This window comes from Zeugodacus cucurbitae, chromosome 4, assembly GCF_028554725.1.
Source record: "Zeugodacus cucurbitae isolate PBARC_wt_2022May chromosome 4, idZeuCucr1.2, whole genome shotgun sequence".
Lineage (NCBI taxonomy): Eukaryota > Metazoa > Arthropoda > Insecta > Diptera > Tephritidae > Zeugodacus > Zeugodacus cucurbitae.
This window is the reverse complement of record NC_071669.1, coordinates 54,936,545-54,953,829: the sequence shown is the minus strand read 5'-3', so window position 1 is coordinate 54,953,829 and position 17,285 is coordinate 54,936,545. Positions and strand designations below refer to the sequence as shown.

The following is a 17,285-nucleotide window of genomic DNA, read 5'->3' as shown; positions in this document are numbered from 1 at the left end:
ATATGCTACGAACAGATAGATGGCGCCACCGTCGGTTTCCAGTTGAATTTACTTGAAAAACATGTCTTTTCTAAAATACTTATACTCAAATTTAATCATTTAAAAAAAAGATAAAACTGTTATACTTAAAATGGCGGAGTTTACAAAGAAAGAGATTCTTCAAAAGCTTGATGAATTAGGCAATATAAAATTAGTAGGTGAGTATGTTGTTAAAAAAAATGGATCGAGCAATTAAAAAGAGCTATTTCGACTCTAAAATGTAAGGGCAATTTGAAATTACAGGCAGCTAAAAGAATGAAAACCCGATTTGAATTAAACAATAAAGACTGGCTTAACTCTTTATTTTGAATTCCTATAGTAATTACTACAACTTCGATTACAACTAATGAAGGCGATAAAAGTATCACAAATTCAGTTGTCGGTGGTCGATCAAGTCTTGAATTTAAAGATAAATCTGAACGATCTAAACGTCGAGAAGTTGCAACTATTGATCGGGCTAAAAAGCATGATCCATTAGCATTGTTAATTGAATTGACGGATGAAGAATATGACTAAATGTGTTTCTTCCATTTTTTCAAAGTGAGAGACGAGGGGACTCAAACCAAAAAGCATCCCGAATTTTAAAATTACGTTTCTTAAAAAATCGTATTTATTTTGTGAGAGGCAAGGGGACTCACCAAAAAGCACCCCATGTAAATAAATGTTTCAGTTATATTATTTTACAAATTATTATTGTTTGTGAGAGGCAAGGGGACTCACACCAAAAAGCACCCCATGTATATATGTGTTCCAATTACATTCTTTTACAAATTGTTATTGATTGATACGCCATATTGGATCCGCCATTTTGAATTTTTAGAAACTAACTTCAGATTAGTAATCAGCGACCCCGAAAACCCCCTTGTAACTATTTTCAGACGAATACGTTAAGTTTTTTCAAAAGTCGTCCGCCATTTTAAATTTTGGAAAAATAATACCGGATTCGTGTTCAGCGACCCCAAAAACCCCCGACTAACGATTTTCGAGCGAATCCAATGAATTTTTAATTTTTCGTCCGACATATTGGATCCGCCATTTTGAATTTTCAAAAACTAACTTCAGATTCGTAATCAGCGACCCCAAAAACCCCCGAGTAACCATTTGCAAGTGAACTCGATGATTTTTTAAAAAAGTCGTCCGCCATATTGGATCCGCCATTTTGAATTTTTAAAAACTAACTTCAGATTCGTAATCAGCGACCCCGAAAATCCCCGAGTAAGGATTTTCGAACGAATTTGATCAATTTTTTAGTTTTGGCCGCTTTTGCCCACCTTCTAGCCCACTGTGCACTGACAAGTGATACAGCATATTTGTCCGCAGGGAATAAATGATGGATATCAATAAATTGATTTCGGCAAAAAACCAAAACCAAAAACCGAAACAAAAATATGAAATTCACGAAATAAATATATTTATTTAAATTGTTATCACAGTTAGTGGTGTATGTGATTACATGTAAATCATCATTTGGAACAGTGACTCCTTCTGCTTTAATGAGTTTCTGTGGCTTTTCCAATGATGAATTGAACAAATAAAATATTGCAATAATCATGCTGAGTAACCGGAAAAAATTCACCAGAAAATATGATTTTTTATTGAAACCCAATTGAATAACTCTTAAATGGACAGTCCGTATGTGAGTGCGTGAGTACTTTAGATAATCTCATTTCGCGTTTGTTGTTAAAAGCTTATAAAAAAATAAGCTTATAAGTACACGTATTTATAAGTCCATTAACAAATGTGTCATTCATTGGTGGTTAAAGTAAAAAAACACTAAAAATCTCAAAAAAAATATAAAACATATATTTTATTTGTTTTTGTAATAATCGAATGCAACATGCAATTTATTTTCGTCACATGTTTACAACTGAAATTGTTGTTTTTGTGCGTCTTTGTCATTTCCAACGAAACAAAGAACTCCAACCACCTACAGACAGTGGAGACAATAGAACATACAGTGACGGTCACAGAAAATTGTCAACGGTTTAATTCGCTTCAATTATGCACACACACACACACACACACGCAGCACAATTGGAGACGGAAATGTCGAATACACCATTGTAATCCACACACGCACATCCATACATATTATTCAACGGTATTGAGTTGGAAAATGGCATTTCAAAGCAATGCTTTGTGACGTTTATCTGTCCAGCTGAATCAATGAGAAACCGTTAGGTGTATGTGTATGAGTATTAAGGGGCAGCTAATAACAGTGTAGGAGGTAGATTGTTAACGAAGAGTGAGTGAGTGAGGGGGTCTCTCTATTCTGCTGAGGATAATGCCAGGAAAAATCTACAAATACCAGGAAGTCTAACTTTACTTGTTAGGGTCAATCTAAATCAGTCCAATTGAGAATAATAAACTCCAGCTTCTTAAAATCACGAAAATCACTTGAAACAATATATAGCGAGAAGGGTATTTAAAGAACCGGAAGACTTTAGCAACAAAAATATTATTTTTATCTCAGAAATGTCTCGGTGAAATGGAGACCATTATTCAAGCCTTGATTGTAGATTTCCAATTTCAGCGGACGAATTGAGAGCCGGTCGTTTTCAATAGGTTCCAAATGTAGTTTTAAGGTCGGGTTATGACGGAAATAACTTCGTAAGAATTTCTATTAGATGGGCTAATCTATCTGGTTTAAGATCCTGCCAATGCCTCTCAAAGCGAAATTTTTTAATTCCTGAATAAGATTAATCTTAAACCTATAGAAATAGTTCTCGTATATTTTTGGACCATTTAGGATAAGTTTTTCAAGAAATATTATCATACGGACCAAAAAATCCCACGCAATGGTAGGTTATAACAGAAACCGGAGTCTTTGTATTTAGGGCTGAGTTATCAAGAGAAGCTATCCTTCAAGTATAACGATGAAAACCATAAAAAGAGAAATTGGATATAAATGCGAGATCTAAGAAAAAGCATAAGCAAATCTACTTTTGATATATAGTTTTGATTATTCCCTAGAAAACACAAGCGACATTTATGTACAGAAATAAAACAGTCCGATCATTTCGTTCTGTTACTTAAATATGATTATTCGAATACTATTAAAGACCCGAATATCACAATAATTACTTCGAAATTCGCCCACAAATATCGAAAATTTTCAAATACTTCATAGAATCACCTCAATCTCCAGATATTCTCATCCAGAAACAAAACAATCCGATAATTTTGTTCAATTAAATTAGTATCGTCAATACTGAATACTCTTTAAGACCAGAATATCTCCCAAAATTGCATTGAAACTCACCTACAAATATGGAAATTTTCGATATACTCGAAACACAATGACTTCTGGATTGTAGCTATATGTTCTAAAATCGCATATTATGATATATATGTATCATCTATAATACCACAGACTTAAAGTAGAATCAATCAGAATACGCTTTGAGTTCAATGACAATTTTTTTTAATTTTTTTTTTTTGTGTATAACAACTCAATTCTACTTTCATTAATTACAAACCCAATTCCTTCCAAAATATCTTTAATCTACAGCAAAGCAGAAAATCAACAGCTCGACGCAAAGGAAAGTAACCAAGATGTTGTTAATTGTCTCCTCCGTTTTCGTTTGCCTCAATTTGCCCAGCTGTGTGATGCGCATAGAAACGTATTTGGAGGTAAGTACAACAACAATAACAACAAAAACAATGCGAAATTCTACTTAAATTCCATAGAGAGTCATAGAAATACAATCAGAATGTTGACAACATTGCTCAGAGCATATGATGATGTCATAATGGTTGTAATGGTTGTAATGGGTGTTAACCAATTTTTATTACACATGGACCACATACACACATACCAAACACATACACATGCGTACTCGTATGTTGCACGATTCATCATGATTGTAACGACAGGCACATCAAAGTAATCTAATTAAGAGCGGGAGATAACAATTCATACCTAACACTTATACACCCACACCCACATCATTGCGTTGGCAATCCGATTTGCGGAAGGAAAACAAGTGCACTTAATGTTAGGCGTATTCTTCATGTGCGAAAAAAAAGTTAAAGAAATAATAAAGGGCAACAATGTTTTGCTTTGATTGAACCGTGGAATGAGACTTGTTTAAGCACATAACGAACAGAGCTTGAATGAACACTTTGTTGAGAAATGCATGTAGCATCCAATAATTAAAGTACACTGTTATTAAAGTACAGTTTAGTTAAAGTGTACTTTAGCTAAAAATAAACTTTATTTTCATAGAATTTTGAGTTTAAATTCTTTAAAATTGCAGAGAAAATCCAATGGTTAAAGTATACTTTTACAAAAGTACAATTTAGTTGGAGTTTCTTCAACCGAAAATTCAATTCTCCAAATAAGTTAAGGTAAATTCAAAGCACAACTCTTATTGAAATTAATTTTGGGTTTCTAATAAAGGGGACTTAAATATTAAAAATAAAATATTATAAAAAAAGTAAGGAAGGGCTAAGTTCGGTTGTGACCGAACATTTTATACTCTCGCAATTCATTTATTTAATATTATAGAGTCCACAATTTGACCCACATATTCGTCATATATGTATATGGTATAAAGTCCATTGAAAGTTGGAAACCCTAATATTAGGTTAGAAGCACCGAGGTCCTCATGTTCGATATATGGGGCCTTGAAAACCTATGGTCCGATTTCGGCGATTTTTAGAAAGGTACCCCCTTAACTATAAATGCAGTATATATGCAAAGCTCTGTTCCGATATCTTCACCAGTGCTTATTTTATATATTGTAAAGTAAACGATTCAGATCGATTTCAAAGTCATGTATATGAGAAGTAGGCGTGATTGTGAACCGTTTTGGACTATTTTCATAACATATAATTGGGAAGCCAGGAAGATATTATGACGGAATTCCATTGAAATTGGTCGAATGGTTTCTGAGATATGGTTATTGACCCATAAGTGGGCGAAACAACGTCCATTTAAAATTTGTGAGTGCAGCTCTTCCGTACCATCTTTATAATGAAATTCGAGATTTCTGGTTTCATTACTGTATGAAACTTTTTAGTAGTTTTCAACATAACCTTTGCATGGGAGGTGGGCGTGGTTATAATCCGATTTTCTCCATTTTTTGGCTGTATACGGAAGTTCCTGAAGAAAACGACTTCTCAAAGTTTTGTTGATATAGATTTAGTAGTTCACGAAATATGTACAAAAAACTTGGGAGGCGGGGTCACCCCTCCCAAAAAAATTACATCCAATGCTCCTTCCTAGTACGATCGCTTGTATCAAATTTCATTAATTAATTTATGGCTTCATTATAGCTCTTTAGATGTTTTCGGTTATCGCTATTTTGTGGGAGTAGCAGTGGTCCGATTCCGCCCATCTTCGAACTTAACCTTCCTATGGTGCCAAGGAACATGTGTTCCAAGTTTTATCAAGATATCTCAATTTTTACTCAAGTTACAGCACGGACGGACGGACAGACAGACATCCGGATTTGAACTTTACTCGTCACCCTGTTGACTTTGGTATATATAACCCTACATCTCACTCGTTTTGTTTTAGGTCCTATAAACAAACAATCGTTATGTGAACAAAACTATAATACTCGCACCGCAATTTTGGTGCGAGAGTATAATTAAAGAACTGAAAAATTAATATGTTATTTAATTACCAGTTTAATAAATCCATTTTACAATTAACTTTTAAGGATATACTAGAACAAAGATATTGAGCACCCGCCGTACTAAGTCTCTGCTCACCTGCATAAAAATAAATAATTCTATAAAATTAGCTTTTGTTAAAAACTTCGAAAACATTATGCTTTCTTTGTATTACGCTATTCCAAACTTGCGTTATTTCATTATAATTTTTGGCTTCATTATGTTCTTTTGAATACACAAAATATAGTTAAACAAATCTATTCATGGAATTTTTCGCTTTGAGTGACAAAAGCGACCGCATATTTCAATAAATTTATGAATGAGTGTGAGTTATTATTGAAAGTCTTTGAAATATAATAGTATATGTATATTTACAGACATAAAATTTAGGCGGAAGAACTACAACTTTTGATGGAGCAGAAATGTTGACAAACATTTGGCAAGATGCTCTTCTATGTACATAGAAATACAAACAATATTGCAATAAATGCGTGTTATTTATGGGTCTGCATATAAAGAAATGTGGTCAGTGTAGGGAAATAAATAAATATGTATCTATATGTACACGTCTGTTTATAAAAAATCTAAAAAGTAAGGTCATGAAAACACAAAAGTTCAACGGGAAGTTTTACTAAAGGCATGTATTCTGTTATAGACAGACATATGTATACAGTGCAGTAGAGTATGTACTCTATGACAATGTCAACGCACCATGGCAATCAATAGTTCTCAAACTTCTTTGTGTCTCTCATATTCACATTACTTGCTACAACTATTGCTATATAAGTATGTCATATACAAGAGCTTTAATATGACATAAAGCACTCACACGTACTCAATCAATATGACCCTACACATTAGCAGCAGAGAAAATATGAACTAGTTAGATTTAATTTTGGTGCAGAAGTAGAACTATTTCGTCACTTATATACAAGATTTTCTTGTGAACTTCGTTTAAGGTATACGAGTTAATTAGATAAATACACTTCCTTAAGACAATACAACTCTAGTAGCTGCGTTACTTTAATATCATTTCTTTAAATATCATACTTTAAACTATTTTATTTCAGTGCGGAACTATAGAAAATATATTAAGTTGTGTACAATAGACATCCTCAGACTGATCATTGTACTATATTTTCGATGGGATCATAATAGGTTATACCTGAAACCAATAGAAAAACCATTCCGAATTCGGTAATTACCCTATGAAATCTGAAATCTTTGACTATTATTATTACTATTATTTTCAATATTTTGTTTCTAATACTATAAATAAATGAATACTTTTCAATATAAATATAATAAAAGTCATACCAATCTCTGATTATCATACGAAAGAAGTAAAATTTATGCATTACCTGAAAAGAGAAAAAAGAAAAAAATATTATAATTTTAGTAAAATATTATAATACAGCAATGTGAAGTAAGAAATCTTTAGAGTTATTTCGATAATAAATGAAACGTTGGACCTTATGCCATGTACAAGGTGTGTTCAAAAAATAACGGGAATTTAAGTTTTAAAATAAAAATTTCATATCCATTTTTGGGATAGCCTTTGACTCTCCAAATTTGGGACATTTTAAATTCTCGTTATTCTTTAAACAAACCTCTTATAGCATATTTACGAATTCCATATAATATGAATTATTTCTTATCGAAGATATCCATTTAAATTCAAACCTTTAGATAGACAATTGATATCCATTAATTGCTGTCGCTGAATTTCACATACTGATTGATACACTCAAGGGTCGGAACATAATTTCATTATATTCAGTATATGGTGACATGTTCCTTGTAAAGGCCACACTCATCCATATATATGTAGATTAAATATATGTATAATCGTTCCCATAACTCAGAAAGTTTGACTAATAGGCTTTTCGCACAGGAGTTAATTAATCAATTAACCGGTCATTATTCAATTATTTACTACATTAGTTTTAAATCGAATACAAATCGAGTTGAAACTGGAATGAAAGCCTTCTCGTTCTGTCAAAAAGAGTGTTAGCGCCAGACAAATATTCATATTCTCGGATAGTCAAGGGGCTTTAAAATAATGAAAGTCTCATAGAATATCTTCTAAGATAGTGAAAAAATGCTTGGATTTATTATTGACAATGACCTCATATTTCACGATACACCTGCAATAGGTCCCAGGACACAGTGACATATCTGGGAACTGTGTGGCAGATATGAACTAGCCAGATTGGGCACCACACTGCAGTTGGAAGCCAATAAAGAGGGAATCTATATACTTCTATTCTATACACAATGGAAACAAGTAACGACTTGCTCCGTAATCAGACAAACGTGGCCAGAGTGGAATAAAAGCCGTACTTGTCGCTTATTGAAATTTAAGAAGAATGAAACAAGAACCCCTGTAGGGGTGTTGACGGGGCACTGTCTGATTGGGAGACACGCCAGCAGATTGGGGATACATTTCAATAATTATTGCAGAAGCTGCCAAGAAGAATAAGAAGAAGAAACGATTACACATCTTCTGTGTGGATGTAAGGCCCTGTATAGGAAAAGATTCGCAACTATTGGACGCGGTTTTCTCGTAGATGTGGGCGAGGTTGCTCATGTCAAATTGTGTGAACTTTATCAGGACCACAGGGTGGTTCAATGATGACTCGATAGTGTGAGGGATCTCAGTCCCAGTGGTATCACAATGGGCCTCCCAAAGGCCTAGGTGCGTCGTTTGACATCCACTTAACTTCATGAGCTGATTGCTATTTTTAGCAGCGACATCTTCCGTCGTATATCATGAACAACAACTCGCAGACAAAGAACGTATTTATAATTACAAATAGCAGAGTTGCATTTCATTTTCAAGTCTATTTAAATTAATGTAGATTAAATTGTGAAAAACTAGCTTTTCATTTTGTATGGTAAATCGATCTTAATCAGCATTTTAATAAAGCAGAGGCCGGTTAATTGATCTAATTAGAAAAGCCCTCTCCTGTGTGAAAAGTCTATAATATCTGATCGTTAATCGAGTAGCCGGCTTTGCGAAAGGCAAAACTTCTCAATTATAACCTTAATGTGTTAAATTTTTTTGGCTGTGCGAAAAGGCTATAAGATAGCTACCAAAATTTATGAAAAACGAAGATGAAACTTATCTGTTAAGTCAACGATATCAATTTTTAGAAGTGTTACATGGAACCGTTAGCTAATATATATACATATATGCGCTGAATAGGCCAATATAGTTTAACATTGTTTGTAGAAAAATGTGCCTTCTCTAAATCTAAATACATGCATATATACGGTCAAATTGAGGTTATGAATTTAAAATTAAAAAAATCGAAAAAACAATATCTTAAAGCTCTTATTCACGCCTAAAGGAAATGTCTGAAATTTTTTTCCACAAATATAAACGAAAAAGAGCTCCCTCCACCTTTACACTAGCCTAAAGGCATTTTACTCCACACAATTTGTGTTCTGGATTTAGACAAAGATCAAAATTTTCAAAACCAAAAGCCGACGTATTTCCGAAGAATCATGCTGGATATGCAACTTCAATTAATTCCCGTTTCCAAAAACGAAAAGAGTTTGTAAGAGATGGGGAACCTATTTGAACTGGATGATCTCAGATAACACATGCTTAATGAAACAACTGCAGTTGCACCAGCCTATGCAGCAAATGGTTGCCAACTGTGAAGGAAATTAACAACGCTTAACAGCAACAAGTCTGTCACTAAGTTACACTCATTTACAACACACACAGAGACACACCGACACATATGCATACATGACGCTTTGAACTTTCTAATTTGCTTACATAAATTTGTATGTAATTAGTCTTAATTAGTTTGTTCATTTCATAATATTCACACATATGAATATGATTATATGAATGCCGAAGGTGGTGGCACGCAAGTGAGAAGACTCCCTCGCTTGCGACACTTGTTGCAAATGTGGGAATGTGATGGAACTTGTGTATAAAATATCATTATTTTAACACGAAAACTTTTGGTGGCAACAACTTGACGACGAAAAGAAAGAAATAAGCATATATACAGTGATTGTCAAACTGTTACAAATTCTTAAGAAAATGCGCTCACTTAAAAATTATTTGATGAAATGAACGAGCATGGCAACAAAAAGTTTTGGCTTTAACCGAAATTTGTTAAATTAAAATCTAATAATTTCAAGTTGCCTAGCCACAGACCTAACGTAATAAATATTTTAATAATTAAAATGCTAATTTCCCTTTCGAAAATATGCAGTGCAAAATATCTTTTCGCAGACGAAAACAACCACACCTAATATGTTTTTGTTGTTTTTTCCCCTTTTATTTTGCAGTCGCAGACATCAAGAAACGAAAAGTCCACCATTATTTTGCAATACATTTTTCAGCTGCTCTTCATCACAAATTATGGCATAAATTTTTTCCTTTATTGTGTCAGCGGTCAAAACTTTCGGTAAGTGTATAATAGTAATTCATGGCGTTTGTATACATATATTATACGGTAAAGATGAAAGGGACATCATAATGATTATGTAAATGAAAGCATTTGCCACAGTATATCAAATTTATTTGATGTCATAAAATGTCTGGCGGGCAAAATATTTCCCCCTTTTTAGGATTTCCTAGTGTGGTAACTGTCAGAGTAGCTGTCAAATTGAACACATGTGTTATATTCAGCGAGTTTTTGGACTAAATTAAACTTATAAAAATTTGAAATTTTTTTGACAGAAAATTTAAATTAATTTCTTCTAATGTAGTAAAAAAGTTTATAAAACTCTTCAGCGATGATGCTTAAGGCAGTCGTCTGCTTTACAGGCTTCAAAAAATCAATTTTTTTGTTTTGTTTTAAGTCTCTTCCAAAACTAACTAAGAATATGTCTTTAAAATTCCAGAGGCCAATTCGACATATTTTCGAAGCTAGAGCAGTTTTAGTGGCCGAGCATCGAGCAGGTGCGACCTTTAAAGCGCGCTTTCTCGAGTTTTCATTTTCACAAGTGTTAGAAAACGGTGCCGGCGATAGCAAAAAGAATTATAGAGAATATAGAGAATCGAAAAAACCAAAGTGATCTAGCTTCAGTATTAAATTATCTTCTATTTGAACTAAAAAAGTTGGACGAAAGTATTATTTAAACTACTTGTTTTACAACTTAAAGTAAATTTTTTTTCTTAAAAAATTGAATTTTTTTTTCAAACTTCGAAAATTTTTGGAATTTTATAACTTCTTCGGTATTTTTTTAGTTCATAAAGCAAAGAAACTTATAAAAATTAAAAAAAAAAAATTTGGTTCGACTGTTTCAGATGCATCGCACGACCTCCATCACCGGCACCGATTTACAAGTGCAGACTCCAGGCGCTCCAGAAAAATATTTACAACTTTGAAAAAATTACAATATTTTTTAATAATAAATATTGTTTTTTAAGCCTTAAATATAGTACACTATTGTCTTAAAATTCCGTTTACCGCAGTCATTTCCTTCCCTTTCAAAAAAAATTGCTAAAAAAAACTATTTTTTTCGGCTTCTAAAGCAGACTACTGCCTTAACATTAAAGGTTAAGCAATATTAGGTTTTTTTGATATGCGAGAAGACTTTTCATTGGCATTATTTGACAATAGTTTATTTAAAATACAAGTTATATACATCTAAAAATATATTATTAATTATTAGTTATTACAAATATTAGGGCGGGACTTAAATATAATAATAGCCTTTTCACACAGCCAAATTAATTGATCAATGAAAATTTTGATTGAGAAACCAGTTTTTGCTCTTCACACTGCCGGCTACTCGTTAACCGATCAGCTGTTTTACATTTTTGTTTTTGCTTTTCATAAGCAGTTGGTAAGTTTCATCAGCTGATTGCTAATTTTTAGCAGCGACATCTACCGTAACGTTTATAATTACAAATACGGCCTTTGTCCCAGTGCTGCATTTCATTTTCAAGTCGATTAAAATTCAATTAATGCCAGTGTGACATTTTCAAAAAAATCGATTTTTTTATTTTTTGCTTATTCGATATTTAATACGTTCAAAAATATACTGTAACGTAAGGTCGTATCTTGAATAGTTTTTGAATGGCAGCGTTCTAAAGAGCGACCACTCGAAGCCATAAGCCGACATAGTCGAAACTTTAAACGCGTTTTTCTCGAATCGACATTTCTCCAAACTGCTGACATCATAACTGAACGAGAAATTGACCGATCGACTAAATCAAATTTAAACTGTATGTTCCTGAATATATTTACCATACAATGACCTACGATCTTTTTACCTAAAAAAACAACATTTTTTAAATCTTCAATTTTAATACACTTTTTTAATTTTTTTTTTTTGGTTTCAGCTACTCATTCGGCCGGAATCATGTCAGCACTTAGGGAACTTTTTTTCTGCACCTCCGAAGATAGCACCTAACTCCGTTATTTTTCAATATTTTTGAAAAAAAAAAAATTGAAATATAGCTGAAAATATACCTTATTATGTCCAAAAATCTTCGAAATATTCGATCGAGTACTTTCTTAAAAAAAAAATCACGAAATCGCCAAATGTTTCATGAGTTACACTGGTATAGCCTCTTAAAATTTAGTGTCGATTTTTATTTTGTATGATAAATCGATCTTAATCAGCAATTTAATCGAGCAGCAACCGGTTAATTAATCAATTAGCTCCTGTGTGAAAAGACTATAAGGAAATTTTAACGACAGATTCCTAGAACAACAACTAATTTGTCGAAATTACAATATACACATAGTTAAAGGAGTGTATATAAATTTTGGTCTCAATACGGACTGTTAGAGTATGTAGAAATCCATATTGATTCTAAACGTACTCAATTTGGATAAATAGATTTTAAGGGCTTAGGTGGGTTTCAAAATTACAAAATTTGGAAAAAAAAATGTTTTCTTATTAAATAATGCAATATGTTTAAAATATTATTCAAAAATATCAAATAAATCCGTGTAATATTCTAATAGATATACCCTTTGAATGTTTCGCTCATCAGGCCACGTCATTACGAATGTAAAACTTTAAACGCGTTCATCTCAAAACTAAAATGTTCAGGTCGATGGACACGATTTCTCGAAAAGAAGCGATTTTGTTCAAATTTTGCACACATCTTTGCAAATCTAGTTAATAAATGAGGAATTTCATTTTTATTTTTGTTACAACTATTTTTTCAAGCCAATATTAGGCGAAAATTTTACAAAAAAATTTAGTTTTTTTTTTATTAATATTCTGTCAAAAATTCAAATTTTAAATATTTTATTTCTTCCTTCGTTCATTAACTAGATTTACCCATGTGCTATCGAAATATTTTGGATTTATTGTTTTTAGATGAACCAATCATGAGTTATGATGTCCACGGAATGACCTTTTTTGGACACGACATAGGAGATGAGGTGCCAACGACTGAGTTTTCGGAATTTTAAATACAAATTTCACAAAATACTGGTTAAATATGTACCTTTCATACGCTGCATTGTTTAAATGAAATATCTGATTCTATATATTAAAAAACATGCCATTTTTTCAGCCTTTGAAACCGACCTAACCTAACCTAAAACAAATTACTTTTTAGATAGAGAAAGAGAGTAGATGTACCCAATATAATACTATTGAAATAATAATTTTCATTGAATAAACTGAACTTTGACCTCTTTGCAACACACCCTAACAATGTCCGATTGTGAATAAACTAACCAATAATATCGATTTTGGGCACTAAACAAAACACATCTTACTTTTTTCAATTTCCATAACTAAAAATAGCGCTCCGCTTAAGAACCTCTGAACCACCATAATGCTTTAAAATTTAGTAAATACATTTCAATTAATAGGCATTCACCATAATCACTCCCCAATGAATAGTAATTTCAATTTAATTACATATTTACTTAGATTCCTGAATATATAGTAGAATTAAAATTTACTTGGCTTTTCTTGCATATTCTCTTTTTAACTTTTTGGCTTCACTTTTGCAGCAAAGCAGTGGTGATCATGATTCGCACCATGTGTCAAAAGCTGATGATCACACAGCGTGAGGGCACCACACAAGTGACAAGAGGTAGGTAAATGTTGTTGCCACTAATTAGCGCAAATAAATGTGAATGTGACGCTTTGGAATTGCGCAACTTCACTTCGGGTACATTGCATTTCATTGCACGGTATGTGCGCTTGAGAAAGCTGCAAGCAAGCAACAGGTGAAATCTCTACACACATACTCATTCTGTATATACTAGCATCTTAAAGAATGTTGGAAGCGAAAATTTTTGCCTTTTTTAATTTCAAATAAATCACAAATTAAAAGCTCTGATAGTATAGTTTTAGTGAAAGCTTTTGAAAGAGCTTTCACTTCGAATAAATTAATTTATTTAAGTTTTCCGAAACAGTAATTGCGGTCTTTAAGTCACAATATAGCCACTTTAATTTTGTTTTTCTGTGAACATTTAAGCATTGAAGTTTGCGTTGGAAATTCAATTAAACACTGAAAGCTCAAAACGTCTATCTACTTTTCTACGAATTGCTACGAATTTTAAGCAATTATTTTCATACAAAAATTTGGAATGCTACAATAGCAACGCAACGCTCAATCACACCACATTCATTTTGTGAATTAGTAATAAATTATATTAAGCTGTAAAATAAATTTTAAAACACAAAAGCTCTAAATAAAATAAGAAATTTAATAAAATAAATATGAAAGTTTTTCGATATGGGTGGGTAGATATTGACAGCATCTGGATATTTTTTATACATTTTCATGTATCAATCATTTCAATCATGTCGGATATACCGAGTCAACACAGATTTCTAAGGACTGTCCATTGTGACACCCGGATCCTAACGGATCGCTAAGACCCTTATGATGCGACAAAGCGCTTGGACTCTGTAATAAAGTTCTTAAGTCGCCCAATATCGATCCCAGTCACTTTACTTGGTTTGCCGAAGATATGCCTACCGAGCTGCTTCAACCTAAGTCTTTCGAATGCTGGACATTGAAGGAGGAATTGCTTGGATGATTCCTCTTCGTCTTTGGCAACTAGCGTCTGACTTGATCCCTGGGCTCACCGTGTGTGTGCCTAATTAGCAATGACTAGTCAGCACACCAATGATCGCGGAGAGATGAGCTTTACTAAGCGACAACAGCTTTTCGATCCAACGTTGGCCAGAAAGACCTCGCTACTGCGCAGGTGCTCGTTGTTCCCCAGCGTTTGACGAGCTCACTGGAAGACAGTGTGTCCAGCGCTCTAGCGCAAGTGGACCACGGACTGTCCACACGCCTCCACATCGGCGTCAATGTTGCTAGGGTACCCTCGCTTGCAAGCCAATTCGCTTTGCAGTTCCCAGCGATTCCACGGTGACCGGGTACCCACACAAGTCGGATTATAGTTAAAGTAATTCGAAGCTACCAATAACGATGTTAGGCACTCCCTTACTAGCTTAGAGCGTACTGTCATCGAATCCATGGTGAGAGTCCCCACTTTTTTTCAGTAGCCCCTCTACAACAGTAAAGGGCTACTGAAGCCTTTCTCAATGTTTGGCTTCCACGAAAGCTTCCTGTCTAGGATAAACCTCAGGTATTTCACCTCCACGGGTTGCAGACTGGAGTCTCGCAATGAAGGGGGAGCGGAGTATGGAATTATATAATACCAGCTCAGTCTTACTGGAATTAATGGCTAAGCCATCTTCTATGCGTCCAGCGGGTTACTGAATTTACAACAGCCTTGATGTTTGAGTTCCTCCAGTAATTCATTCTCCAAAGGATAGTGTTGATACAAATTTCTAGAACTGAACCACAATTTCCAAACTAAATAAACCGCTATTAGAAGTGTGAAGAAAAACATCTTCTGAAACCCTTTCTCCAAGTAGAGAAGTAAGTTGAGTTAGTGTGGTACATTAATTATAAAATGAACTTCTCGTGAAAGTAAGAAGACTTAAGAAATTAAGTCACTTTCAAATATTGCCACAAACACGTTCTTATGCAGGAAGGTACTCTACTCAATTTCTCGGTATAATTTAGCTTCGTTAGCAAGACTGACAGCTACGCAGAAATCGAATCACCTGTTGCGCTCAGTGTCGTGTACCAACGAGATGGATTTGACTTTACGCACACACGGAAATTTGCATGCAGTCACTGGGAATTGTACTTGAATTTCGGTAGATAATTGCTAAATGACTATCAAATCGCATTTGCATTTACAACACCTGCATACACAGACACGCTTTGTGAAGGGCAGGTTAACCTTGTGCGAACTTTGTTTTGCCAAAGAGTTTCGTGAATGAAACCCGATACATACAAACACATGTAAATACAAGTATGCTTTCTATGCTGACGCAGCATAATCGCTTGAGACGTGAGAATACTCGGTGGAGGTGTCTACTACGCAACTGTGCATTTATAAAATATAAAATTTTCGAATTTACGATTTTTAAGTATTTTCAACTACAAAGTGCCCGGCAGAAGCTATATTTACATGAATATATAATATTTGATTCAAAACCTTTAAATTTTTATATTTTAACAATTCTATAAACTCACTGAGGTGGCAAGTCTGATTAAATTCAAATTCCTATCACTTTTTATGTATTTAAGCACAGTAAATAAATTTCTGAACACCGGGGCGTATGAGTGATATCTGTTTCCACATCATTGAAATTACTCATACGCAGTGTGGTACACGAAAGCGGTTTTGGCTTGAAGTTTGAAGCTTTTACTTTTAAAATTTTTTTAGGCACACTAGTAAAGTAAAATCAAGAGATTGCAACGAAATGGTGTGACGAACAAAATTTCGTCACAAAAGCAGCAGAAAACGAAAAAAAATGCAATTTTTTCGGATTCTTCGGTGTAATATTCGAACTGTTAAAAGTTACAAGGTTGCCATATTTTTTTATTTATTTTAATAATTATTTAAAAAATTACAGAATGAAGAAACACTAAAAATTATTAGAGGTTCAAAAATATTTGCAATTGAAAATACATTTTTTCTGGCAGTGTTGCCAACTATGTAAAAATTCCATAAAATTTAAAAGGTTGAGAAATTATTGCAAAATCAAACCAGAGAATGATTTTTAATTTTATAATATTATTAACCATATTGTATAATAATGTTTAATTTGCAAGGGTTGCCAACTTAAAAAATGTGCAATTAATTGATAAAATAGCTGTTGAATAACAACAAGTGCTTCCTCAAACAGAAAAGGATAAGAGATCTTCAGTATTATACCTGCATAGGGTTGCAACTTGTTAATTTTAATAAATAAACTGTTTAAACAAGTTACAAATGGTTGTAGAAGGGTTGCCAGCTATTTTAAATTTTGTTAAACATTAAAAAAATATGTCAAAAATAATAAAATACTATAATGTTCACATTAATGAAAATATGTTTAAAGAAATGTATAAAGCAAATAAATGTTGCCACCTATTTCAAAATTTTAAATACAAAAAATTAAAAAAAAAACAACATTATTTAATACTAGTTTGAAAGAAATATGTTTAAGAAAAATTTAAAAAGCAAAAAAGTGTTGCCACCTATTTTAAAATTTAAAATAAAAAATAATAATACAATATAAAAAAATATATACATTAATTTAAACTTCTTTAAAAGAAATGTATAAATAAAAAGTGTTGCTATTTTTTTGAAATTTTG

General features: G+C 33.0%; 2 protein-coding genes across 7 annotated transcripts in view; one reads left to right on the top strand and one right to left on the bottom strand.

Moving 5' to 3' along the window:
• Window positions 1-14,297, top strand: part of LOC114803840 (thyrotropin-releasing hormone receptor) — a 30,228-nt gene extending 15,931 nt beyond the window's left edge. The window contains exons 4-6 of one of the 2 annotated variants that reach the window (XM_029039494.2): window positions 3,551-3,672; window positions 9,976-10,094; window positions 13,620-14,297. In XM_029039494.2, coding sequence (XP_028895327.2) covers window positions 3,551-3,672; window positions 9,976-10,094; window positions 13,620-13,710 — 332 coding nt within the window. In that variant the 3' untranslated portion in view covers window positions 13,711-14,297. Of the gene's footprint in view, window positions 1-3,550; window positions 3,673-9,975; window positions 10,225-13,619 lie in introns of those variants that run through there. The other variant, XM_054229312.1, reaches the window with a different exon arrangement.
• Window positions 1-17,285, bottom strand: part of LOC105211014 (protein furry) — a 185,897-nt gene that overhangs the window by 45,825 nt on the left and 122,787 nt on the right. The gene's annotated exons all lie outside the window — the stretch shown is intronic.